At 37.8% G+C, this 26476-nt stretch overlaps 1 protein-coding gene across 1 annotated transcript; it reads right to left on the minus strand.

Moving 5' to 3' along the window:
* Positions 1–21789: 21789 nt before the first annotated feature.
* LOC126369009 (uncharacterized) lies at positions 21790–25447 on the minus strand. Its single transcript, XM_050013296.1, has 2 exons — positions 25123–25447; positions 21790–23258 (listed from the first exon to the last, which is right to left on the minus strand). Exons 1-2 carry the CDS (start codon positions 25373–25375, stop codon positions 23251–23253), a joined length of 261 nt encoding a protein of 86 aa, XP_049869253.1. The 5' UTR covers positions 25376–25447; the 3' UTR covers positions 21790–23250.
* Positions 25448–26476: the final 1029 nt, after the last annotated feature.

The following is a 26476-nucleotide window of genomic DNA, read 5'->3' on the forward strand; positions in this document are numbered from 1 at the left end:
CCCACCACACGTCGAAGATGATGTTTGAGGCTTTTAACACTTGCTTCCCATAGACCACCTGCACTCGGAAAGGCTGGGCAGTTGAAATGCCAGTTTATTCCCAACATATTGATTTCATCGTGAAACTCCTCGTTGAATATTTGCTGCAAATGTTCTAATTCCTGCTGTAACGCTCTGTTGGCGCCAACGAAGTTCGTGCCGTTATCGCTGTAGATATGATGAGGCTTTCCACGGCGTGATGACATTCGTTTTAAGGCGGACAAAAATGCTGCTGTGCTCATGTCAGATACTAATTCGAAATGCACAGCTTTAGTGGCCATACATACGAATACTGCTATGTATCCTTTGCTTGTTTTGCTTCCACGCCCTTTGTTCATTTTTACATCGACGTACCCGGTGAAGTCTACGCCTGTATGATAAAAAGGTCTAGTCGGATTGACCCTCGATTCAGGTAAGTCACCCATAATTTGCTGTTGTTTGTTTGCTTTATGTTTTTTGCACGTTGTACATGTATGTAATCGAGATTTCACGACTCTACACCCACCTAATATCCAGTATAGTTGTCTGATATACGAGAGTGTAATCCGAGCTCCCGCGTGAAACGATCGCCGGTGCGCGTCATCGATGATAAGATCGGTTAGGCGGCTGCTGCGTGGAATGATAATCGGGTGTTTCATATTTTCACTTATGTTTGCATGTTTAAGTCTGCCTCCAACCCTCAAAAGTCCTTCCTTATCAAGGAAAGGGTTGAGGCATAAAATCTTGCTTTTATTGTGGATTTGCTTCGCTGATAATAGATTGTCAATTTCCTCCATAAACTTTGTATGCTGTACATATTTGATTAACATATGTCTTGCTGTTGCTAACTCAGTCGCAATTAAGTAGCTTGAATGCTCACGGTGACGTTGTGTGAAACGTAACACCCATGCTAGTACGCGTACGGCACGCGTCATACTGCTATGCTTGCTCAGTATGAGTTGTATGACATCATCTTCGTGAGTTTCTCGTACTGTGACGTAACTTTGTTTTGATTTGCGCACCTCTTGACTCGTGACGTACAATTGTTTATCTGCTCCATTTTGCTCGTCAAACTTAGGCAGGAAACTAGGCCCAGTCCACCACAATGGATGAGACCTTAATTGTTCTGCTGTTATACCCCGACTAGCACAATCAGCTGGGTTGTCAGCTGATTTTACGTAGTCCCAGCTATCTGCTGCCATGACCTCTTTTATTTGCTTCACTCTGTTCGCTACGAATGGTGTCCATCGGTTCGTGTCTCCTTGTATCCAGCCGAGAACTGCTGTCGAATCACTCCATCCGAATACTTTGATTTGATGTCCTGCTAACGCTTGTTGTATCTTTTTGATTAATAGTGATAGTAAATGTGCTCCACTTAGCTCTAGCCGAGGCAAAGTAAGCTTTTTGTTTTCGGGGACAAGTCTTGTTTTCGCAGCGACGAGTGTTATTTTGCTGCCGATTTTACAATACACCACACATGCGTATGCTTTTTTCGAAGCGTCGCAAAAGCCATGTAACTGTATGATATCATGTTCACTGCTGCTATACCATCGTTGTATTCTGATATTATTGATATTTTGTAGATCTGCTCGTATTTTTTCCCATTCGGCCCTGACGTCATTAGGAAGCTGGTCATCCCAATTTATATCTGCTAGCCAAACTTTCTTAAACAAAAGTTTTAATTTTGCTGTAATCGGAGAAAGCCACCCGAGGGGATCAAATATTTTTGAGATATCTGATAATAACGATCGCTTTGTTTGCTTTTCAACAGGTGTAGTTGTGTCTACCTTTAATTGGAATGAGAATTGATCTTCCTTTGGATGCCATTTAAGTCCGAGCGTTTTGGTTGATTCTGCTTGTTTGAAATCGAATGCTGATTGATCTGCAACTGCTGTGTTGACGTTCTCAAGTAATTGTGTGCTGTTGGATGACCATTTACGTAAATTGAAACCACCAGACTTTAATAAGTGAACCAAATCTGCTTGTAACTGTTTCGCAGATGCTAATGTAAAGCTCCCACTCACCAGGTCATCCATGTAAAACTCTTCTTGAAGGGCTGTAGCGGCTCTGCTTTTTGAATACTTATAACCCTCGTCCATAGCCAACTGTTTTAAAGTCATCATGGCTAAGAATGGTGCTGCTTTCATGCCATATGTGACTGTCGTGAGCTGGTATTCACGAAGTAGTTGATTCGGAGCACTCCTCCATAGTATTCTTTGATAATGTTGATGCTCTGTGCTGCAAAGTATCTGCCGATACATTTTTTCAATATCGGCCGTATAAGCGAACTCATATTGCCTCCATTGTAAGATCAAAAGCATGAGGTCTTGCTGTAAATTCGGGCCTCTTTTCATGAGATCATTTAAAGTGTGCCCGGACGATGTTTTTGCCGATGCATTAAAAACTACGCGCAAAGCTGTAGTAGTAGAATCGGCGCGTTGCACGCTATGGTGAGGTAGGTAATAACTCGGTGTCGCATTGCTAGTACATTCAACCATATGATTTAATGACTGATATTCTTGTATAAATTGTTTATATGCTTGCGCTAATTCCTGCTGTTTGTTAAATTTTCTTTCTAATTGTCGAAATTGTGCTAAGGCCATTGGTTTTGATGTGCCCAATTTTGCTTCGAAATCTTGTGCAAATGGTATTTCGACAATGTAACGGCCTTCTTCATTGCGTTTAGTTGTATTTTTGTAGTGCTGTAGACATTCTAAATCCTCTTGTGACATATTAGAATTTTCCACAATGTCTTCAGTTGTCCAGAACTTTCGTAATTCGTCAATGTTATTAATCACAACATTGCACTGCAATGTTTGCACGTTTCCGCATAAAATCCAGCCTAAACGTGTTTGCTGCGCGACTGGTTGCGATTTTTCGTGTCTGATGATACCTTCTTGGATGATATTTGAATACACTTCCGCTCCAAGCAAAATGTCAACTGGGCGGCTTATTTGAAAGTCTGGATCAGCCAAGGCAATATTATCTAAAAATGTCCATGATAACGGCTTCTTAAATGATGTGTTTGGTAAATTGTTAATTAAATTGCGCATGATATACACATCGGTATTAAATGTGTAATCCCCTTGCATTGCTTGACACGCGACATGCATAACGCCTTTGCAATTATTTCCTTGTGCTCCGACACCGAATACGACACCTTTGCATCGCTCACGCGGTAATTGCAACATTTGGGCTGCTTTTTCTGTGATAAGGGATACTTGCGATCCCTGGTCAATAAGTGCTCGTAAAGTTATCAAAGAACCATCGAATGATTTTGTTTTAATGAGTGCTGTTGCTAACAGAGTTTCTGATAGATCTTCTTGAGACACATGACTGTTGTTTCCTTTCCTGTTTTCGGAGCCGACGTTCGGAACCATGTGTTTGCTCGTTGATGCATATGCGTCGTGTAGCAACGTATTATGATCGCCGTTGCACACGCGGCACCTTTTTTCCGAATAACATTCTTTGTTATGTGCGTATAAACAATTTTTACATAAATTGTATTTCGTAACTGCTTTCCGTTTTGCTTCAGGATGTAATTCGAGAAATGCTTTACACCAATATAATTTGTGATCTTCGTCACAATGTGGACATTTATATGATGTTTGATTTGATTTTGTAAATGAATTAGAATAAGTTTTATAATTCATATTTTGTTTCGTGTTGAATGTTTTGTACGTTTGATGTTTTTTGTTTGTTTGTTGTTCTTGATGATTTGTCTTTGCTAATTCTGGTTTACGACGAGATGATTCCCATGATACGAATTTGCTCTCTAAAAAGTCTAGAAATTGCGCAATGCTCGGTAACTCACGTGGCTCCTCTAACGAGTCTAAGTAGTCATTGTGAGTTTCTGCATCCAATTTCTGCGACAACAGGTACACTAGTATCGGGTCCCACGACGAAATATCTACACTTAGATTTTTGATGGCGTTTAGACATTCTTTTGTAGTGTCGTGGAGCTTCTTCACTGATGCAGATGATAAATGCTGAGTGATGGGCATGCTGAGTAATGTACTGAGATGAGATGAGAAAATCAACTTTTTGTTATTAAACCTGTGATTGAGTATATCCCAGGCAGTAGCATAGTTGTCGGTGCTGATTGCTAAGTGCTGAATGAGTTTCTCAGCTTCTCCTTTCACTTTACTCTTGAGAAACTGCATCTTCTGCGCATTCGAAAGAGATGTGTTTGAATGTATTGTCTCAACAAACAAGTCTTTAAATGACGTCCAATGCTGGTAGCTGCCGCTGAAAATCGGAATTTCAATCCTAGGCGTCGTGGTTTCTCTGTGTGATGCTGACCACATCTTTGTGTTAATTTTTGCTTTCATGCCACTGTACATCAGTTCACATGTGTTGTAAGATGTTTCATATTGCTCATCCTTTTCATCGAGGTAGCTATCAAGCTCCCAATGAAGTGAATCTACTGCTAGCCATCGAGCTTCTAACGCTTTTAAAGAATCTTCATATTGCCACTTCTCTTTGATAGCTTCGATATCTATAGTTGACGCAGTTCTTTCAAATGCTTTAAAATTGCTCCTTTGCTTACGCATCATCTCGTCAGTTTTGCTATTTATACCGACATTTGCTGTTTTCGGTAAATTAAGGGTTAAAATGGAAGTCCCCTGTTTTGTTTTGGTCTGGTCGTTGTCGCTTGATAAGTTCGACGAAGTGCCAGCTTTGGGGGTCGATTCAAACACGAGAACGGGTGGTCTTAATGCTGGTGTCGACGGTTGCCTTTCTTTAGTTAAGTAATCCATAAAATGTTCCCTAGTAACGGTATAAAACTGTTTGGTTTCCTCGAAAGACTTATCTGTAAAATAGCGATGTCCACGGTCTCCGTGCTCGCTCAACTGCTCATGGTTGGTTTGATATTCTCTCCAATAGTTGTCCAAATCTGCAACTCTCTTCTGGATTCTTTCAGGTGTTTTCCTTTCTGCTGAATCCTTTTTAAAGTTGACTAATTGTTGGTTCATTGCTTGCATAAGCTGATATTGTTTTTGTATAAACTCCTCCATGATAAAAGGATTTGAAATACTCTTGCTAATGTTCTGTTGCTGTTATGGTGCTGCTTGTTTTTGCTAAATTGCTTGTTTAATGCTATGCTTGCTAATGTTGAATGTTTTTTTTCTTCTAGTACTTGCTTGTTTGATATTGCTGTTTGTCTGGTGTTCTTTGTCCTCTGTACCACATATGCGCCTTCTCAATCGAGTTGGTGAGACCCGCTTGTGGGAGGCCAACTCAACCGATTCGCTGCCGCACAAAGACACACTTAAACACGATCCGGCTCGAAGGACCAAAAAGATGTATGGGCCGCTAGCCACATACACACTTTACTGCTTGTTGATTGTAGAGATGAATGATAACTCACTGATACTAAAATAGTTCCTTTTATTCGTAAGTACACAGTAATATAATTGATACGTAATTAATGCTATATGATAGAGTGATATGAGTACACGCGGAATGCTTGCTAAATGCGGACTGACGTGTAATGACCTAATTATTACAAAACGTGACAAAAGTGCTGAAAGTGCAATGTGCGGCTGTAGACCGTACAAAACGCATGATTGTTTCTCGTGTAAAATCGATAGAAAGTGTTAAAAAACAGAAGGGCCTTTAATTTACCAGAAAAATAATAATAAAATTTGGATTGATTATTCAGCAAATAAAAAAAGTGGTGACATATAGTATAGAGAAATTCATTTTGTATTAATATGTGACAGCTGAACGCAGTAATTGTTACTACAACAGAGATATATATTAATTTACTTCAGTTTTTGACGATAATATTGTCAAAAAAATATTACATGTTTTCTTCCTGTAAGTGCAAAATGGCGTTAAGTAATATTTTTCTAAATGAAGTAAGACTTTAGAAACAATTGATTTCGTAAGAATCAGTTTAGAAAAGTAAAGTCAAGTTGCACTTCATCAAGTACTAGTTAAGATAAATTTTACTTCAATTGTCTAGGAGTATACCAACTTAAGACAAAAAGTATTTAGTGAATTCCTACTTAAAACTCTTATGTCTAAAGTGATCCTCTATTTTGATTTAGTAAAGTAATGTCGTAAAATCATGTTTGTTTATTTTGTGCCAGAATCATCTATGTAACAAGTAACAATTAAAATCGAACAAGCTTTTAAAACCTATGGAAAGTATGTTTGTTTGAGAGGTAAGTTTTTCGACTCGTGGAAGATAAAAAATATTGTTATGCTGAGTTCTTACTTGGATAGGAATGTGATTTACTTAATTATTTAATATTTATCGCAATTGGAACTAACAAACATAAACTCAATTTGCTAATGAGTCTCCGCGCATACATTCTCATAGGTACCTACATGGTTCGCTGACGCAAAGTAGGTACGATCACCGCGCTTCTAATTGCCAACGGAAACAATGTGATTATTGTAAAAATTTACGAGTATCCGTTGAATATTGTATATACGAAGAACCCTTGCAATTTGATTAACGTCGTGTGTGTGCGCGGTAGTTTCTAAGCCCACCAAAAACATTATTGTTAAAAAAGGCGGCCCAATTCCCGATGACTTTATCAAGCTAAAAAAATAAAGGAATCGAATCTAATGCCCACTTTAAATGCATTTAACCATACACAAAACTTAAAATAGATATGTTTTGTTTATGATTGTGAATAAAGCTTAGTTAAAAATAGGTACATTTTTAAAATTATTAAAAGAAAGAATGAAAGAAGAAAGAAAAGTATCTAGACACGCGGTAGCGTATCAAGCCAAGTTCAAGAAATAGAACTGGCGAGCCGCACCGTGTGTAATATTACACGAACCATTTGCAGCCACTTTTGACCCCCTCATAAATCAAAAACTATTTTACATAAACGTATCAAATCGTATCGTATCGTAAATTTGGCTCATATATTGAGACTTGTGAGATACATATAAGTGTTCTAAATTTCATAAGCTTATCTCAAACGGTTATTTAGATATTAATGTACAAAAATCCTCATTTTTATCATTGACTGACTGACTGACTGACTGACCTATAAATCAAAACTCTAACCCAGTTCCAGATGATCCTAGAGAGTTAAAATTTGGTATTTGGTAAGATAGGTAATTAGATGAATATAAAGGAAAAAATAATAAACTGGCAAAAAATAATTAGATTCTATTATGAACGCTTAACATAAATACCTAATTAGTGCCTGTACCTAACTATAGATGCAAGAATCAGTAAGTAATCAAAACTCATGACAGCCGGTCTTTTTGTGGTAGGTATGTGGATTAACTTAACATAACATACAATCACGCCTATATCGGGGTAGGCAGAGCACTAAGTGATCATAAAACCACTTGATGCCATATTCGACAAGTACTTTAAGGGTAGGTAAGCAAGTTGAAACATGTGTTTAGCGGTGATAGGTTGTCAGCTTTTCGCCCACGATACAACACAACTCACATCCATTTTACTGGCATATTTTTTTTTTAACTTAACGTGAATCTTAAACGAGTTTAATAGGTATTCAAATGTATTATATCTATAAAGTCGACTTTTAGTTTTGAATTTGTCCTTTTAAAAGGACCCACGCGTTACGAGGATATGTACTTACCTACAATAAGACAGACCTTAGGCTACAATATATTTATGTTATAAGAAGATATGATATGTTATACTGTTACTTATAAATAAATTTCAGGACTGACCATTGAACTTGGCACCCATTTAGATCTCACTTCTTTTGTCGTTGAAGTCAACAACCAAAGCATTGCATAATATTGAACTTGGCTCTCATTTCACATTTATGTTTTTGATTGGATTTATTTATTATTAGACTAATAGGTACCTAATTTTATATTTGAACTTAGCAGGTTTTACTATAAAACTCGATATTTCATGGTGTAGTGTTGCCGTGCGCTTAGATTAGGTTAGACTAGCTTAGTCATTTTTGAGAAGATTTGTGCGAGACGTAGGTACCTGGGCCGCCACACGCTGGATCGGATTTGAAAAACAGGAACTTACGATTTTTTTGCCAAAATTAAATGATTGTGTTATACCAATCGATATAAAAAAATGATGGCAATGAAGAAGATATCGCATCGCTAACAAAAACAGTGGGATGTGCATTATCACAGGTTAATTTTCTGTTTTTAATATTCTGCCTTCGAAAACCACCAGATCTTTTTATTATTTGGACTTCATCCATCTTTCTGCTTGCTTCTATTTCGATTTTATCGTCCATTGAATAGACTTTTCTTATGTTTTACTTATTGTAGTCAAAAACGAATAAAACAGTCTTGTATAGGAGCAACAAATAATAAAAATTGCCTTAAGTATATCTAGGCAATCAATTTTTACTTTACAAGACTAAACTGATACTTCACTAAATCAATTTAGTGTTAAGTGAGCCTTCAAATAATCTGAGTAAAGTAAAAGAATACTTGTAGACTTAACAGTAGGCTGAGATAAGACTAAATAGTTTTGTGAATACTTAACTTGGTTTTGTGTATTCTAAATTATCTAAAGTAGGATTTGTTGAAAACTATATAGAATTAAAGAAGGAAATGAATTTATGAAGTCCTAATAAGTCCTATTTGATTTGGATAAATCTCACTTTAGCTAAAGTTTAGACATATATGACTTAATCACAATTCTTGATTGCTACTTGGGCATGTTATTATAATTTAATAACCTTTATTATATAACGCTCGATTCATTAAGCATATTACTGTCAATCTCCCGAATCGTATAATCTTTTACATAAGTCAATCTTTTGAGTTTTTTTTTTCAAACCTTCAAACAGAGATGCTATCTTTCGAGGTATAAACGCGCCGAAAAGCTCAGATAGCTTTCGGAATAGTTACCCGCACAGCAATATTTGCTGAATATAGATAGGGTAAAACTAAACCTCTGTGGATGCGGCGAGTCAACGTACGCCTCTGCTGCTCAACGTTAGAGGTAATCCTATAAAACCAGCTGGATTCCACACAGCCCGCTCCCACAAACTTTTGTTAGTGAAAGAGATTTCCAATATCAAAGAAAGGGAGCTGCGATAAAATTATTGATTCCATTACCGAACGTAGTTACTGCTCTGTGTGAAATGAGAATATAAATTTTGTAATGGACCAATTGGAAAATGAGTACAGTTTAAAGCGATCGCGGTCGTGTAAGTGCCGTTATTTGAATCCCACCATAAGCTCACAACTATATCCCAATTGACAACATTTCATTTTTACTAAGGTGCCTTAAATCGAAAACCATTTCCCGTTCCCGTTTCCCGCCAAAAAGCCATCCCCACAGACTATATCAAGCAGCTATTATTTTAAATACGCATGCAAAGGTACATTACATTACACTGCCTTCATCCTATCAATGGCAGAATCCAATTTTCAAAAAATATGTTTTGTAACTTCTGGTGAAAAAATCTCTTGGTTAATTCCAAGGCAACGAGATATTTCTATGATTTACACAAAACACATTTTTTCAGATTTTTTAATTCAGTAATAATAGAAATATATTGAAAAATCCACGAGGTCAGAAGAGGAAGGCAGAATAAGTTTAGACCTTTAATGACAATGACATTTGACATCCCCACAGACTATATCAAACAGCTATTATTTTAAATACACATGCAAAGGTACATTACATTACACTGCCGCATTCTATCAATGACAGAATGCAATTTTCAAAAAATATTTTTATAACTTCTATTTAAACAAGTACTTTCGAAATAGCATAAAAAACCACTTTTCTTTGACGTCACAGGTGCCGTATTTTGACGTATAGTAACTAGTTGGAAATTACCCTATTATCTATATTTTGCTTATCTCGGTCGTTTAACTAGAACTAGAACGTCCAACCGCTGGAATACCGCAGTGAAAACATCCAAACTATTCACAGGCATGAAGTTAGTAACATACGTACAACACATAACATCCCAATTGAGGTAGTCAGGGTATATCCATCGCAAGATGAACTAAGTACCCACACCTCACCGAGCTTTCTGTTAGACTAACGTGATATTTGGTGAGCCGTATCGCCTATAATGCCTATAATGATCGAGCCAACTATGTTAGTGAAAACTGCACTTAAGATACAGGTATAAATAACTCATTGGTGCAAGTCCGGTACCGGTTGAGAAGCAAGCTGGTGAACCTTAGGACCACATTAACCTTTTACAAAACATACATATTCACGCGTCATGCTCATACATAAACAGCGTATACACGTCCCACTGCTGGGCACAGGCCTCCCCTCTATCAACCGGAGGGGGTATGGAGCATACTCCACCACGCTGCTCTAATGCGGGTTGGTGGAGGCGTTATGCTCAAGGTGGGCATAATCACAAGTAAGTCATCAACAAGACAATCCGCAGAGGAGTCCTAAGGGTTATAAAGACTGCATTGAAGCGACTCATCTAAAAAGCAATATTGCTATTTGACATTTTGTTGACATTGCTCACTTACTTTCATATGCGCAAATGTCAAATTGCAATGTTGCTTTTTAGATGAATTGCTTCAATGCGGCCTTTTAAGACCCCCAGAACATCTGCTTGGGAAAGTTGTGAGTACAAAGACCGATCTCTTCAACTCTGGTGCCAGGGTTACTATTGAGCTTTCTGCTATACATATGTCAGTTCATCTTTGATTATTTAACTCACCAATAGTTACTACATTTATACATCAGAAAATAGTAAATGAGCTTGGAGCTTGTTGTATGTTTTAGTACTTACATGTAACTCTGACCATGGAAGCCCAGCCCAGTTGGTAAAACGCTTGCCTCTCACTTTGAGGTCGCAGGTTCGAATCCAGCACAGGCCTAAACCAATGATTGTCGAATTTGTTTTCGAATTCATGTTTCGATCATAAATGATTATCACGTGCTCAGCAGTGAAGGAAAATATCGTGAGGAAACCTTTATTACTGAGAAATGTGATTCATTCTCTTGAGAGGTATGTGACCTAACCTGTATTGGGCTGGTTTTTCCTTCGCGGGTTGGAAGGTCAGACAGGCGCCTGCCTGGCTGCATCTGAAAAAAACCGGACCTGTCAAATCTTCAGGTTAAGTAGGCGGATCCTATAAAAATCCTGTGAAAGGATTATGCTAGGGAGATGATGATGTATCTCTGGTCATCCCATTAGGAACTGCGGACGTGGTTTTAAATACGTAGGTACCTACGTCCAAGTTCAAATACCGAAGCCAATTGGTGTTCCTCAAATTAGCTCGTTGCACCACAAATCACATAAGGTAAGTGAAGATAGATAAGTATAAGGGAGGTAGACAGCAAAAACTATCCGGGTGTGCGGGTTCCGTATGAATTTACAGCCGCGCTATCTATCCGCCTCCAGCCAATTCCGCTATTCTTCGCAGGGCTGCCAACATTGCCAGGTTCGAATGTAGTTTGTTAGGTTGGCAGGATGTACGTTTCTAATCGGTCGGTGTTTTGTTTCTGCGGATTTTTCAGGTTTTTGTTTACTTTTCAATGTTTTGGGTGGAATATTCCATTTGATACTATATTGAAGATTCTTACTACTTGAATCGACTAATATTTTAGAATAAACTTGTAATACAAGCTTATTTTGAAAAAGCAACTGTGAAATATACCTAAATGTTACTTAACATATATTATACATATAGCCGTGGCAGCTCAGTTGGTAGAACGCTTGACCCTCACTTTGAGATCGCAGGTTCGAATCCAAATGATTGAATCTAAAATATAAATTGAATGAATCTAAACCAATGATTGTAGAATTTGTTTTCGAATTCATGTTGGGATCGTAATGATTATCACGTGATCAGCGGTGAAGGAAAACATTGTGAGGAAACCCACATTCCCGTGAAATTCATTTTCGTAGATATATGACCTATCTTGTATTGAGCTGGTTTTCGCTTCATGGATTGGAACGTCAGACAGGCAGTCACTTCTGTAAAAAATCGGACCTGTCAAATCTTCAGGTTAGGTAAGCGGACCCTGTGAAAAACAGGATAATGCTAGGGGGATGAATCGTTGAAACCCAGAGACGCATATATCGTCGCTAACTGACGTATCTGAGATTATTGGCGAATATGACCTGCACCTTTTGATATTATCAATAAGGCATAATTTTTTTGGCAAAATATGCCAGATACGTCAGTTTGCGATATCAGCCACGATATAGTACCGTTAGGGGACGTATACTCACCACGATAACCGAAGTTACAGACGGAGTCGCGCGGAAATGCACTAGGTTATAAATTGCGGAATATTCGTTGGCAGAATTCGTCTGACAACCTTATTCCAATGCGAGAACACTCTCGGGGTCGGACGGGTGTTCACATGATAATTATTATTCCTAGCTGTACCTCGTACCTACTCGATTAGACTCAAACAATTTGCAGTTTTAATAGTTTGTTTACCATAAACAGTCGCTAGTTATTCCTTCAGAGTTATCCAATCCTTTGTTGTGTCGGTAAAAGTTTGTAGTTTCATCAATAACAGGTACAATGCAAACTAGAATTATCAAATTCAATGAACGTTTATTTTCATCCACTAACTATTTGTGGAGTACGAAGCAGCGTCGTGTAGTATGCTTAATATTCCCTGCGATTGATTCAGAAGATAATTCTACTCAGCAATGGTATGTAGGTAAGTATATAGGATATTTATGTCAATATAAAACCATAATGGGGAAGTGAAAAAAAACTGGCCCAAGCGTCAGACTTTCCTATCCCTGATACGGACCCTGCCGACGTGGTCGACGATTTTCTTCATTTAGCGCCAATCGCTATCGGCCCACTAAGGTTGATCGATCGAGCTAAGGTTCACTGGGTTCACACCCAGAGCCTTCAAACCTCCTTATAGGTCCAGCCAAGTAGCTAATGCCACCTGAAGCATACCTACAATAAGTCACTTCCAAAAGAAGGGATTTTGTGTAAAACCACAAACAAAACCCTGCGCCGCGCCCTGTTTGCCCCGCGTTATATCTATGTGTGCACCAATGTATGCACTCTTTAAACAAACAAAATATCAAGTCGAATCAACGATGAATAAAATTCAGCTACCAATTGCTACTCTTAAGTTTTATATAAAAGACGCATTTTGCTAAAACGAAAACACGTTTGAGAGTAATCCCCGAGTCAAAAGGCTACATTAGCTTGACCAAAAGCGCATATTCGGTTGTTTTGCGAAGACATCCACATCAGGGAATCTCTAAAGATCTCATTAATCACTAGCGTCCACTAACGAGCTATAAAACAGGCCATTGGGGACCTTATAACCTAGAAATTCAGCAGCTTAGTAGAGCTATCGCCAATGAATAGATGGGGTCACGGCGATCGATAGAAAAGAGATTTTTCGCTTGGATGCAAACGTGAAATTAATCATGTTAGGCCTTCGACAAATGTTGGAAAAAAAGGAAAGTAGACACACATAAAGCATTATTATGGATTGTTGTTTTTATATTGCGTGTCATGTTAAAAGTGTGCCATATATTGTATTTTTGTCCCTGGCGTTTGTCGTTCTGGTTTCTGAATTATGTCGATTCGTTTCTTTTTGTTATCAATTTTCGTAAGAATCTGTATACTAAGGGCCCTATTGTGAGTGGCAAAATGGACTGGTATTACTGTCACTTAAAGTGGTAATGGTGCCCAATCATCGCTTCTAGTAATTGCTATTAGTGCCGTTTAGTGCCACTAGACATTTCGTTCCAACGTACGAGTATTTTAGAAATTAATTAGTGACTGGCCATCTTGACGTCAGGATAGCCGGTCACCTGACTGTATACATACGCGGCACTAATTTTTTATTTATTATTATTATTACATTTATTTCAGATTGTACTCCATATTATTGTTAGTAAGAAAAAAGGCGCTTATAAACTATGTTAGTAAAGTAACTAATAGGGAAGCAATAATTTATCAGCACTTTAAAATTAAATGTGTCTAGTGACCGGCCATTCTGACGCTTGCGGCCCTGTATCACTTGAACATCATGATGACGATTAATGCAATTGTATAAACGCTGACTACCATTTGTAAGAATCAAGTGCATACATTTTTTTAGTGGCACGACCGAGGTGGCGCCAGGGTGACCTCGTGAGGTATAGCCCTTAGTTTCAAACAATGAAGTATGTTTTTGTTAAAGATTTCTAATATAAATGTGTATTTCAGTTATGATTAAGTAGGTATGTCCTTTTGTGTGAGAATCTTGACAATCTATATTGAATTTCATTTCACAGTGTTTTGTGTGCAAAATGTTGGTGTCAAGAAAAATAAATGTAGAAGTCTCTGAAGTACTGGTCAACAACTACTTACTTAAAATGTGGACGTGTCTCATTTCAGTAAAATGCAAAATGCATGTGGTAAGTGTTACGAACACTGTTAGCAAAACTCAATTTTTTTTTTGAGAGAAGTGTGAAACAATTGTGTGCATTTTATTTTAGCTAACAACATTACTTCTACTTATAGTCATTGTGGTCCTGGGGTACACCGGCTTGCTGCTCAATCGTTCGAACCCCGTACCGGACTTGCACCAATGCACTAACACTAAGTCAGTTGACTCGACCATTATAGACGACGATACGGCTCACCACCTATCATGTTGGTCTAACAGAAAGCTCGGCGAGGTGTGTAAGTACACCAACTAAGTGTAAGTGTGTGTGTGCGTGCGTGCGTGCGAGCGTGCGTGCGTGCGTGCGTTTGTGCGTGCGTGCGTGCGTGCGTGTGTGTGTGTGTGTGTCTAGTGTGAACTAAGGTTCTTGTTACCAACATTTTGTACCCAAAACATACTAAGGTAGAATTTAATATAGATTATCAAGATTCTCACACAAAAGGACTTGGGGTAGTCAGAGGACTATCCTAATTGGGATATAGTTTAAACTTATGTTATCTACTTCTTTATCCTAAAGTATCTCCTAGGTGTTTCGTAGATTAAATATACGAACTTTCTCTAGAAATTCTATCTCCGATTAAGCACGCAATAGATCACTACGCTTACTATTCAATACCGATAGAATCTAACCCGTGACTTCTTCCGTGAATTTCACGACCTCCATGGTGCAGTAATTTGAGCGTTGTGCTCACGATCAGAAGGTCCCGGGTTCAAATCCCAGTGGGGACAAATCTCAAAAATCAGTTTGTGATCCCTAATTTGGGTAGGATATTACAGGCTGATCACCTGATTGTTCGAAAGTAAGATGATCCGTGCTTCGAAAGACACGTTAGGCCATTGGTTAGCGTTGGTGGTTGGTTGGTTGGTGGCTGGGGTGCAGCAGTTGGAGCATACTCCACCACGCTGCTCCACTGCAGGTTGGTGGATGTGTTTTACGGCTAGTAGCCGGGACCAACGGCTTTACGTGCCCTCCGAAGCACGGAACCTTATTTTTTCGGAAAATCAGGTGATTCAAGCCTGCAATATTCTTACCAAGCAAAGGATAGTCTTACAAAGTGATTTCGACAATTTCCCCATCGGGAATCGAACCCGGATCGTGAGCCCAACGCTCTAACCACCAGACAGAGGATGTTAAAATAAATAATATTAAGTTGTATTTTATTAATTATAATATATATATAACTACCTTTTACTCATTCTTCTCGCAAAATACCAAGCACTCTATCCATACTCTTCCATATTATCAGCTAATACGCCACACCACACACGCAGTACTGTGTAGGTGTGTAATAGTGTGTATATTAAATATGAAAGCCATTTCACCTTGTGTGTTTATGCTAATAATGACGTCACAGAGGTGACATGTGGTGTGACTAGTGTTGGGTTCTTACCCGGAAAATTCCCGCGTTTTGGGAATTTTCCCAATTCTGAGGGAAAAAACCCGAAAAATTCCCATTTCAAGGGAAAATATTTTTTATCGCATATATTTGTATTAAAAGTAAGGATTTCCAACAAAGACCATTTAAATATAAGGTATGCCTACTTATGCCCAATTTATCTTCTGTCGTAGTGTCGTATGAACTCTTAAAAAACTTAAAGGAGATCATCGGATTTCGGCCTAGAAGTCAAAGTGCCGGCCAAAAAATAATTTTGCTATATTCCGTTAGATCTTATCCATATGAGCATTTATTACTATGGCACCAAAGCTGTAGGGTCAATGTCTTCGGTTTTATTCGATTTTAAAAAACTGTATTTTTCATACATTTTTGGTGAAAATGTAAAGTGCGGGCCAAGTAACAATAATGGTATATATCCTTAGAACTTATCTGTCTGAGCATTTATTACTATGGCACCAAAGCTGTAGGGTCAATATTTTCGGTTTTATTCGAATTAAAAAAACTGAATTTTCATACATTTTTGGTGAAAATGTGAAATGCCGGCCATGAAACAATATTTGTATATCCCGTTAGAACTTATCCATTTGACCATTTATTATTAGGGCACCAAACGTCTATGACCATTATTTTGACTTTTGTTGGACTTTACGTTATAGTTTCTGTGTGAAAAGTGCCGGTCAGCAAAAAACACATGTCAAAGCTATCGAGAAGATACCTGTAAACATTATTTATTCACTATGACAAAAATGTGTATGACCATTAATTAGTTTGGCTTTTGTGGGATTTAAAAAAAACTTTTGTTTCATTTTTGATTCATTTTGTATAAAAATAAAATATAACAGGCGCGTTATTTAAAGGATCGTCAGAATGTTTATTACTATGGCATTAAACGACTATGACCAATATTTTGAACTTAATTCGCTTTTCCAAAAGTCAAAAAAAAGTTTTATCTACGGATAATGGAACTATCTTGCTAAAGGCGTAATATGGTGGTCGTCTTTTGAAAAATAGGTTTGCGTTTGACCACTACCCTACCTGATGGTGATACACGCTTAAGAAACTACTTTTTTTAAAGAAAAGTGTATACAAGGAATAAACAGTGGGGTGATAGAGGTACCTACTATGTTATCGGCCGAGTAGCACCAGGACATTGTGATAGGCATACTTGCAAAGTACAACTACCCGACTCCTGTTTTCCCTAACAGATACTACAGACGTCATGCCAATATACGAGTTTCGTCACTAGATGGCAAGCTTATCTTTGGAGGGTGGTAACCATTTACAGTCAAGGTGAATCAATACCATAATTCAACCTAAACTTAGGCTGTAACGTTGAGTCGAATGCAAAAACTACAGCCAACGTCATATCTCAAATCAGATAGTATTAATATAGAAGTTCACCTAACAACACACAAAACAAAAACACAAAGTATTTATCTGACTAATAACTAGTCATTGGGAAAGCTCTGCTTGTTGTCATTGTTAAAATGTATAAAAAAAGTTTTTTTTAAAAGTCCAATAAAAGCCAAAGTCGACATTTGGTAGTATAGTAAAAATACGTCGTTCAAGTCGTTTACCAAAAGATTTGACTTATTTTGTTTCGCTGGCTGACATTTTCCCATTTGAACCAAAACGGAAAGAGAGACGAATAAAAAGTCAAGAAAACGGTCAAAAATGTTTTGCGCCAGATTATTAAATGTTCTAAAGGTCCTTTGTAATCCGCCGTACCGCATTTTTTACCCAAAGCACTTTATTTTCATACAAAATAAATAAGAAATCAAGATTTTTAAAATACACTAAAAGCCAAACTAATGGTCATACAAGTTTTTGTCCGGCCAAGTAGTTAATGCCATCTGCGGCAAATCCTACAATAAGTCACGTCAAAAAAAAAAAAAAAGGTCATACAAGTTTGGCGCTATAGAAAAAAATTTTAACAGACATCTACTCGATACTCTCAACATGATATTTTTGCTGGTCGGCATTTTTCATATTTAAACTAAAACGTAAATTCCAATAAAAGTCAAAATAATGGTCATAGATGTTTGGTGTTATTAAAAAATATTGAAAAGCAACTATTAGACAGATTCGACGTATTTTTTTCGATGGCCGGCATTTTAACATATTAACCAAAACTGAAAGTCCAAATATTGGTCATAGAAGATTTTTAAAATACAATTAAAGCCAAACTAATGGTCATACACGTCTGGTATCATAGTAAAAAATGTTCAAAACAATCTACTCGAAAGGTTTGACACATTTTTTTCTCTGACCGGCACTTTCAAATTTGGGCCGGCCAAAGTATGGAAAGCCGATGATCTCCTTTGTAATATATTTTGAATGGAATGTTCGATTTTAATAATTCCATGCAAAGATATCTACATATTATAGGATATATAGGATGCTTTTGGCACGAGAGAATGTCATCATCGAGGAGCAACATGGTTTTGTGCAAGAAATTGGGAGGCACGAATACCTACAGATATTATTTACTTGAACTATGAAAAAGCTTTTGATCGAGTTCCTGTCACACCATTGATTGCTAAATTAGAGCCCTTTGGAATCAGAGGCAATGTCGTGAAGTGGATTGAAGACTTCCTGTCAAATCGCACATTCTCTGTGCGCATCGGAGAATCATACTCTGTTCCCAGAAAAGTCCTCAGCGGTGTGCCGCAGGGATCGGTGTTAGGACCTATTTTATTCAGTATCTACCTTACAGATCTTAAACATGGTATAATGTCTGATATATCACTCTTTGCACATGACACGAAAATAACAGGGAATCCACTTATTAGCCATAATATAATCCAAGATGATCTTGATAGAGTAATGGCTTGGACCCGAGATTGGCTAATCACATTAAACGTAGACAAATGCACTGTGTTGCATGTTGGCAGTAACCACCCCACGTTGAGTTACACCATTGACTCAAAACCTCTCGAGTGTGTTAAAAAACAAAAGGACCTTGGCATAACGATAACACATAATCTAAAGTGGGACGAACACATTATTGGAATCATTAAGAAGGATAACTCCCTCTTATACATAATTAGAAAAGCTTTTTATCATATAGATACGGAATTGTTTCTTAGGCTTTACAAAACTTACTTACGTCAAACCGCTGTTAGAACATGGGTTTCAAATATGGAGACTTTACTATCGGAAAGACATTGCACTACTAGATAGAGTCCAAAGAAGAGCAACAAAGATGGTGACAGTACTGGCTGGCCGGAGTGGACCTTAGCGGGGGCCGCAGGACTCTCACCTCTGGCTTGACTTCATTGGCCAGCCAGAGTGGGGCGTTAGAGCTATACGCTCGCAGGGTGGAAGTGAAAGATGCATAAGTCGCGAGTTGGTAAGGCGGGTAAACCGCCTCGCAGAAAGCGGTGTACACCTCTTGACACCCTGAGATGCTCACAACCATGTTGCTGCCTTGCCGTCCAGTCGCGTCGGCTAGATAGGTGGCCCAACCAGTGAGTGACGAGTCACCGCCTGCCCAATGTATCTCTGTTATTAACATTGGTCGAGCAGGCGCCATAGTCCCCCATAGCCCCAGTATATAGGTTCACTAATCCCCAACCCAACAGCCCAGTTCCTTTTGTTCCCATAATCTGCAATAGTCCTACACGAACCAGGGATTGTCTTTGGGTGCACTCCCATAGTGCATACAGGGATAATCGCCGGTTGGTGTCACAACACATTTAGAGTAAATTGTCTTAAGGGGCCTCTACGTGTTGGCTTCGGCCCCACGCACGCCTTCCAAAAGTCCGGGACTCCATGACAGACCCGACCCGAGACATGGATACGACATACAAATAATAATAAGATTAAAAATAATTAAATAAAAAATATTTTCCCATGATTCGGGAATTTTTCGGGTGTTTATTTTATTTTCCCATATTTTCCCGATATTTTTTCTTTCCCACCCAATTTTTTCTTTCCCTGCCCATCACTAGGTGTGACATGATGGCAGATTGTGTTAATGATCTTTACACGAAATATGATTATGATGGACAAGTCGGTTAAGGTTCATTGCCCTTGCAATATGTCAGACTAAGTACCTATAATAATTGCGTGCGATGAAAATTACTTCGTATAAACATAAAGGGTGTTAGTGACATCGTAACGAACACTTTGAAGGATGATTCAGATCATAATCATGAGTTGATCATCATCACCAGCCCATTAACGTCCCCACTGCTGGGGCACGAGCCTTCCCTATGGATGGATAATATTATTGAAAATAATTAAAAAAGTATAGTATTGAAAATAATTAAAAAAAAAACTAAAAAAATAACATGAATTTTGCGACGGAAAATTCCACTTGATATTAACTCAGAATCATGGTCTGAATCATCCCTCTGAGTATTCGTTACGATGTCACTAACACCCTGTATACTTAAGTATATATTTTTTAAAGAACGTTTAGGGGCCTGTGCAAAAACCAAGACTGGTTCACCCTGGCCGCAAGCTAACTTCGTCGGGTTAGATTGCTCATACCGGGTGGCCGTAAACAACAATTTTAATTTTAAGGGGCCAGGGGTGCCACTTTGAGGTCTTGCACCACCTAAAGATTTTGATAGGCCGCCACTAATCCCCGGTACCGGACTAGCACCAATTAGTTATTATTTTATCCTAAGTGTTATTTTCAGTAAAACAGTTGACTCCAGTTTCAAGCCTTCTCAAGACCTTATGTATTAGATCATCACCAGCCCATTAACGTCCCCACTGCTGGGGCACGGGTCTTCCCTATGGATGGATAGGGAGATCGGGCTTTAAACCACCACGCGGGCCCAGTGCGGATTGGTGGTTATTAACGACTGCTAATGCAGCCGGGACCAATGGTTTAACGTGCCTTCCGAAGCACGGAGGAGCTCGAGATGAAACTTTTTTTTTGTGGTCACCCATCCTATTACCGGCCTTTGCGAAAGTTGCTTAACTTCAACAATCGCAGACCGAGCGCGTTTACCGCTGCGCCACCGAGCTCCTCATGAGTTGATATCGAGTGGAACTCTTGTTTTAGATATTACAAGATAATTATGCATGAATACCAGATAACCTTGACGCTTCAACAACGCATCTCAAGATTGATATATCATGTTTATAAATAAATAACGGAAATCTACAGAAAAATACAATGTAAGTACGCTATTCAATATCATTATACCTAAACCACTGGCATAATCAATGATGTGCTTTTGATGTGAATGTTCCTATATGTAAAAAGAGTTATATAATATTACCTAACCTTTAGGCAGATAACACCAGAGTACAAGAAAGCATTTTCATCATTCAAAAAAGAGCTTATACTCTGCGTCGTCGGGACTTTTTAAGGGAGCTGTTTAAAGAAATAAATATACTGACGGTCGCAAGTCAATATATTTATGAAAACATTATGTATGTACGTAAAAATGTATCTCTCCTTCCGAGAAACTGTGAAAGGCATACTTACAATACAAGAAATAAAAGTAGAATTGCTTATCAAATTTCTAGATTAAGTAAATTAAATTAATCTTTTATGGGGTAATGTATACGTTTTTACAATAAACAGATAATATTTTAAATTTGTCAGAAAATAAATTAAAGCTCATGTGAAGCTTACTTTATGTAAAAAAGCTTATTATAAGATTAATGACTACTTAAAGGATAAAAATGTCTGGTATTGAATGTGTTCCTCTAGTTATTAAATAACTTGTAAAGTATAATACCCTCATTGGTTTGCAAAAGATGTGTTGCTGTTGCAGTTTCTTGTCATTTCTTCGCCTCAGCCATAACACCTTGCGAAATGACGTAAATTCAAAAATGTTACATTGACATTCAACAAGTTTATCCGTGATAATTACGTTGAATAAATGATTCTGATTTCTGCATAATTTGAATAAGAAAAGCAGCCAATGTCTTTACTATTAAAGAGTTTTTACAACGGGAGCATTGCTACTTTGGGAAAATTCCCGAGAACGCCAGGTCACTGGGCATAATAATATGGGTATTCTTTTATCGCTGTAGGTATCGGAATGACGATAAATTAAAATTACAACAACATTTTGTATCAAAAATATAATAACCTTATCTATGCATGCTTAACACTTAACATTGTGATGAAGGACTTTCTAAGCGACGTTCCCCAAAATATAGATGGCGTTGAACAGATTTAACGTGGTAATTACCTATTTAAAAAAAAATATAATATTTAAGATCAGAGGCTTCCACCAACCCGCATTGGAACAGCGTGGTGGAGTATGCCCCGTACCCCCTCCAGTTGATTGAGGGGAGGCCTGTGCCCAGCATTGGGACGTATATAGACTGTTTATGTATGTGTATGTAAGATTAGAGGCATAATAAAAAGAGGCGACACTAGGTGCCTTATTATAATATTATAATACAATTTTAATAATATTATTATAAGAAGGCAATATTATTAATATTATTTTAATAATATTATTATAATAAGGCACCTAGTGTCACCTCTTTTATATTGCCGTGCCCTTGCGGGGCGTCACATGTACCTTTTTACTATATTCCATCTTAATTTATGTTTGTGACATGCAATAAATAAATGAATATGGATCAGATATGGTATAGTATAGAATTATGTTGCTACCTATATATAGGTAGCTATATTGCTTCTCATTATTTTGATCAGAATATTAATGCGTGGAAGATTTGTTGTGCCTGTTTATAATAACAAGGGTCATCATTTATACCCAAAAAACGAAGATTAAAGATGTACGTATATTGTATGTTATCTCTGAAAGTAGAAGGTTATAGGAAGGCAACTCTGTACAGCGCCATCTGTATATTTTTGGGGATCGTAGCCTGGAACAACAATAATTTGTATGAAAAATATAATGACCTTGGGAGTTAAAATGCAACATCAAAGCAATTCATCTAAAAAGCAATATTACATTTGTTTGCATTGCGCACTTACTTTATACACTTAAATTGCAATATTGCTTTTTAGATGAATCGGGTCGTGTACAAGGTTCAAATTAAATTATGAAATTCTGATTACTAAATAGAGACAAGATCTAAAACTAACGAAAACATTTCCTATTTTCTATTTAACGTATTTATGAATTTTATTGCCATTAAACACACGAATGTAATATACAAATAAAATTCAATTTCTATATTTACAAAAAAGAAGAAAAAATATCAAGAAAAACGTAATAATAAGTCCGACAATTTATCACGTTTTTCTATGACGTCACAGTGTGATTTTTCATACAAATTCCATAGAAATTTCCTGTTTTGACGTTTAGTAAAAAGTAACTGATTTGAATAGTTGGAAACTAGCCTATTGCTTTGATGTGGCATTTTTAGCCTCTCATACAACATGCTTAACACTTAATTATTTCAGTTATAACAGGTACCGTCCTTTTGTACTAGGTTTCCAAGATATTACCGATTGGGAATCGACATCAGATAGGTATCACGACGGCATTGTCGGATAGTAAACATGTGATGCGCTGAGTACTATCACAGATAACTTTCGGAGATTCTTCATTGTTCTGTAACAAAAATAAAAGGGTTATTACAAGTGGTTTCTTTTTACCTTTGATTGATTTGCTCTTGGCCCCAGACTTGCCCGAAGGCATTGACCAGGCCTAAGATGGAGCGAGCTCGTCCAGAAGGTGCCTGTTCACTCTGGCCTTGAAAGCACCCCTATGTTTAAAACAATAACATCATCATCATCATCAGTCCATTAACGTCCCCACTGCTGGGGCACGGGCCTTCCCTACGGATGGATAGAGAGATCGGGCCTTAAACCATCACGCGGGCCCAGTGCGGATTGATGGTTATTAACGACTGCTAATGCAGCCGGGACCAACGGCTTAACGTGCCTTCCGAAGCACGGAGGAGCTCGAGATGAAAACTTTTTTTTGTGGTCGCCCATCTTATGACCGGCCGTTGCGAAACTTGCTTAACTTCAAGAATCGCAGACCGAGGGCGTTAACCGCTGCGCCACTGAGCTCTTAGCTCACTACAAAACAATGACATATCAAGGTTCTATCGGACTGGGAGCGAATAAAAACCATAGAAAAATCATGATCAACCGGCATAGAATTTATAACAATACCATACCCCAGCCACTTCATACAAACAACCTCGTTTTACACAGACACTACACATTGACATTATCGTACACGCGCAATGTGTGTGTGACGTCTGAGGGCTGCCAATTACAATATCTAATTGAACCGTCATTACTTACTTAGGTAGGTAGTACTACTTACGAAAGAAGCTTTTATAATCATCAGTTAATATTTATTTATTAACCACACAAATCATAAACCAAAAAAAATAACAATGAAGGTTCCCAATATGAGTAAATAGGCTTTACTAGACTAATTAATAGCATTCACATTATTTTTACGTTAAGACTTAGCCTAAGTTTAATGTTATTGCAATCCGCTCCCCACCAATGGCAGTAGTAGCGGCAGCAGTGGCCTTATGCTTTTTAAAACACATTTAGAAAAAAAAAACACGTAAGAGGCGCGTGTTTCTGTATCTTTATGTTTTACGTCAACAGTACATTACACCGTGTCAAGAGCAAAGGCCAGCGCAATCGCACAACTCGCTGTCCTGCTTCGTTTAGCAAACACTGGTCGCTGATAAAATGAGAATTCTAGCGTAAATAAAACCAATCAGCGCTTTAAACGCTGAGCTGTAGATTCGAGCCAGTGTTGCCAATTCTAGAGTTTTCTATAGTTTTATTTTTAATTTTTCCAGTTATAAGTTTTGACCTCAGTTCAATTAGAAATCTGCAGTTTACTATTTAAATGTGCCAATTCCATTTATTTCATATTCAGCATTGTCCGTTCCGTTCAATAACTTAGAAGAAGGGGTAATGAGGTCGGTCATTGGTCTCGCAACCCACACTGGCACACACACACACACGCACACGCACGCGCACGCACACACGCACGCACGCACGCACGCACGCACGCACACACACACACACACACACAGACACACACAGACACACACACACACAGACACACACACACACACAAAGTGCAGTAGAGAAGAAGAGAGCACATATTTTAGTTATTTGTTACACATGTTAGGTTTAGTTATTTGTTTTACTTTTATTTGATTTTATTTTTGTTTTGTAAGTTACTGTTTTGTTTAAGGTGTAAATATTTTTTTTTTAAATATAATAAAAATTAAAATAATATATTAATATAACACACGTTCTTGTGCTGTCTTATGCTAGGTATGAGGAAGTATTAATAATAACATTAAGTATGTTGATAACGCGTCATTACATATTTTTCTATAAAATGCAGGGTAGGTATACCCACTATGTTTTTTTTTGTTAGTGTGGTGTAGGCAACACTGCTTCAAGCGCTTTAGACATACAATACTCACTCCTGACTCGCCCGTACATCTGCTGCATCTCTTCCTCTGTGTAATCAGCAAACTTGTTTATTCCAAACGTCGCTGTTGAATTTGGATTTGCATTCAACTCGTTAATTTTGACTAAATTCTTCACGAACATTTCGTAGTGCAATTTCTTGTCTTCCTCATCCTTATATTTTCTGTCGAAGTCCTTAATGAACTGTTCGAAATGTTTTTCCGCTTCGTTTATATCGTACAATGTTTTCTTAGACCCGGACGCCATTACTGTGTTATTATCACGAGCGCGTTTGTTGTACTAAATTAACATTTGTATCGAACTGCGCCTATCTTCATTCTGGTTTACCTATCGTCATACTTGTCATTCAATTATACCAACATAATTGTGACTCAATGGTGACTCGGTCTAGATTCCGATCGATGAATGTGTAACTAAATTGTTTACATTAGTCAGTGACTAATAAAATGAGAGCTGTGTGTAAGTAAAGCGTTTTGGATTATGAACGAGAAATCTTTTGTAGGTTCAAATTGAAAGTGCGCGTCAGGGGTCATAATAAAATGGTCATCCGTCTTAGTCTGAAGTTAGTCATCAATTCAACGAAAAAATTAATGATAATACTAAGTAGGTACCTACTTACATATTTATGTTTCTTTAACAAAAAGTAACACTTCTTAGTACTTTTCCGTAACCTATTAAATAATAATGTTTTAAATAATGTTATGTTGTTTTATCTTGAAAATAAGATAAAATTAAAATCATAATACTCAAAAGTTGTCCTGGTCTCAGGTTACTATTGAGCCGCCAAATGCCCCTGACATGGCTCGTGTAACGACTACTTACTTACATCAGTAAGTAGTAACCGGGACCAACGGCTTAACGTGCCTTCCTAAGCACGGATCATCTTACTTTCGGACAATCAGGTGATCAGCTAGTAATGTCCTAACCAAACTAGGGACCACAAAGTAATTTTTGTGATATGTCTCCACCGGGAATTGAACCCGGGACCTCCGGATCGTGAGCCCAACGCTCAACCATTGGATCACGGAGGTCCACGGAGGGTGCTATCCTAATGTGTCCTAGTCGTGAGTTTATGAAAGTTTGTAATTTACCTACACCGAGCATATACAGTCATGAGCAATATCATGTACCCACTTTAGAACCCTGTCTTACTATCATATTTGACATTTAATGAGACTTACGGTTTAATTTGTCGAAAAAGTTAATGTGACATGGTTTCAAAGTGTATACATATTACTTAGTACTCGTGGTGACCGTACATGAACATCCAATTCGGTTTGTAATGGTTATTGTCAGGGCAGAATATCATGGGGTGACTGATCACTGATTCGGTCTGTTAATCACTTC

Source organism: Pectinophora gossypiella, chromosome 8 (genome assembly GCF_024362695.1).
Source record: "Pectinophora gossypiella chromosome 8, ilPecGoss1.1, whole genome shotgun sequence".
Taxonomy (NCBI): domain Eukaryota; kingdom Metazoa; phylum Arthropoda; class Insecta; order Lepidoptera; family Gelechiidae; genus Pectinophora; species Pectinophora gossypiella.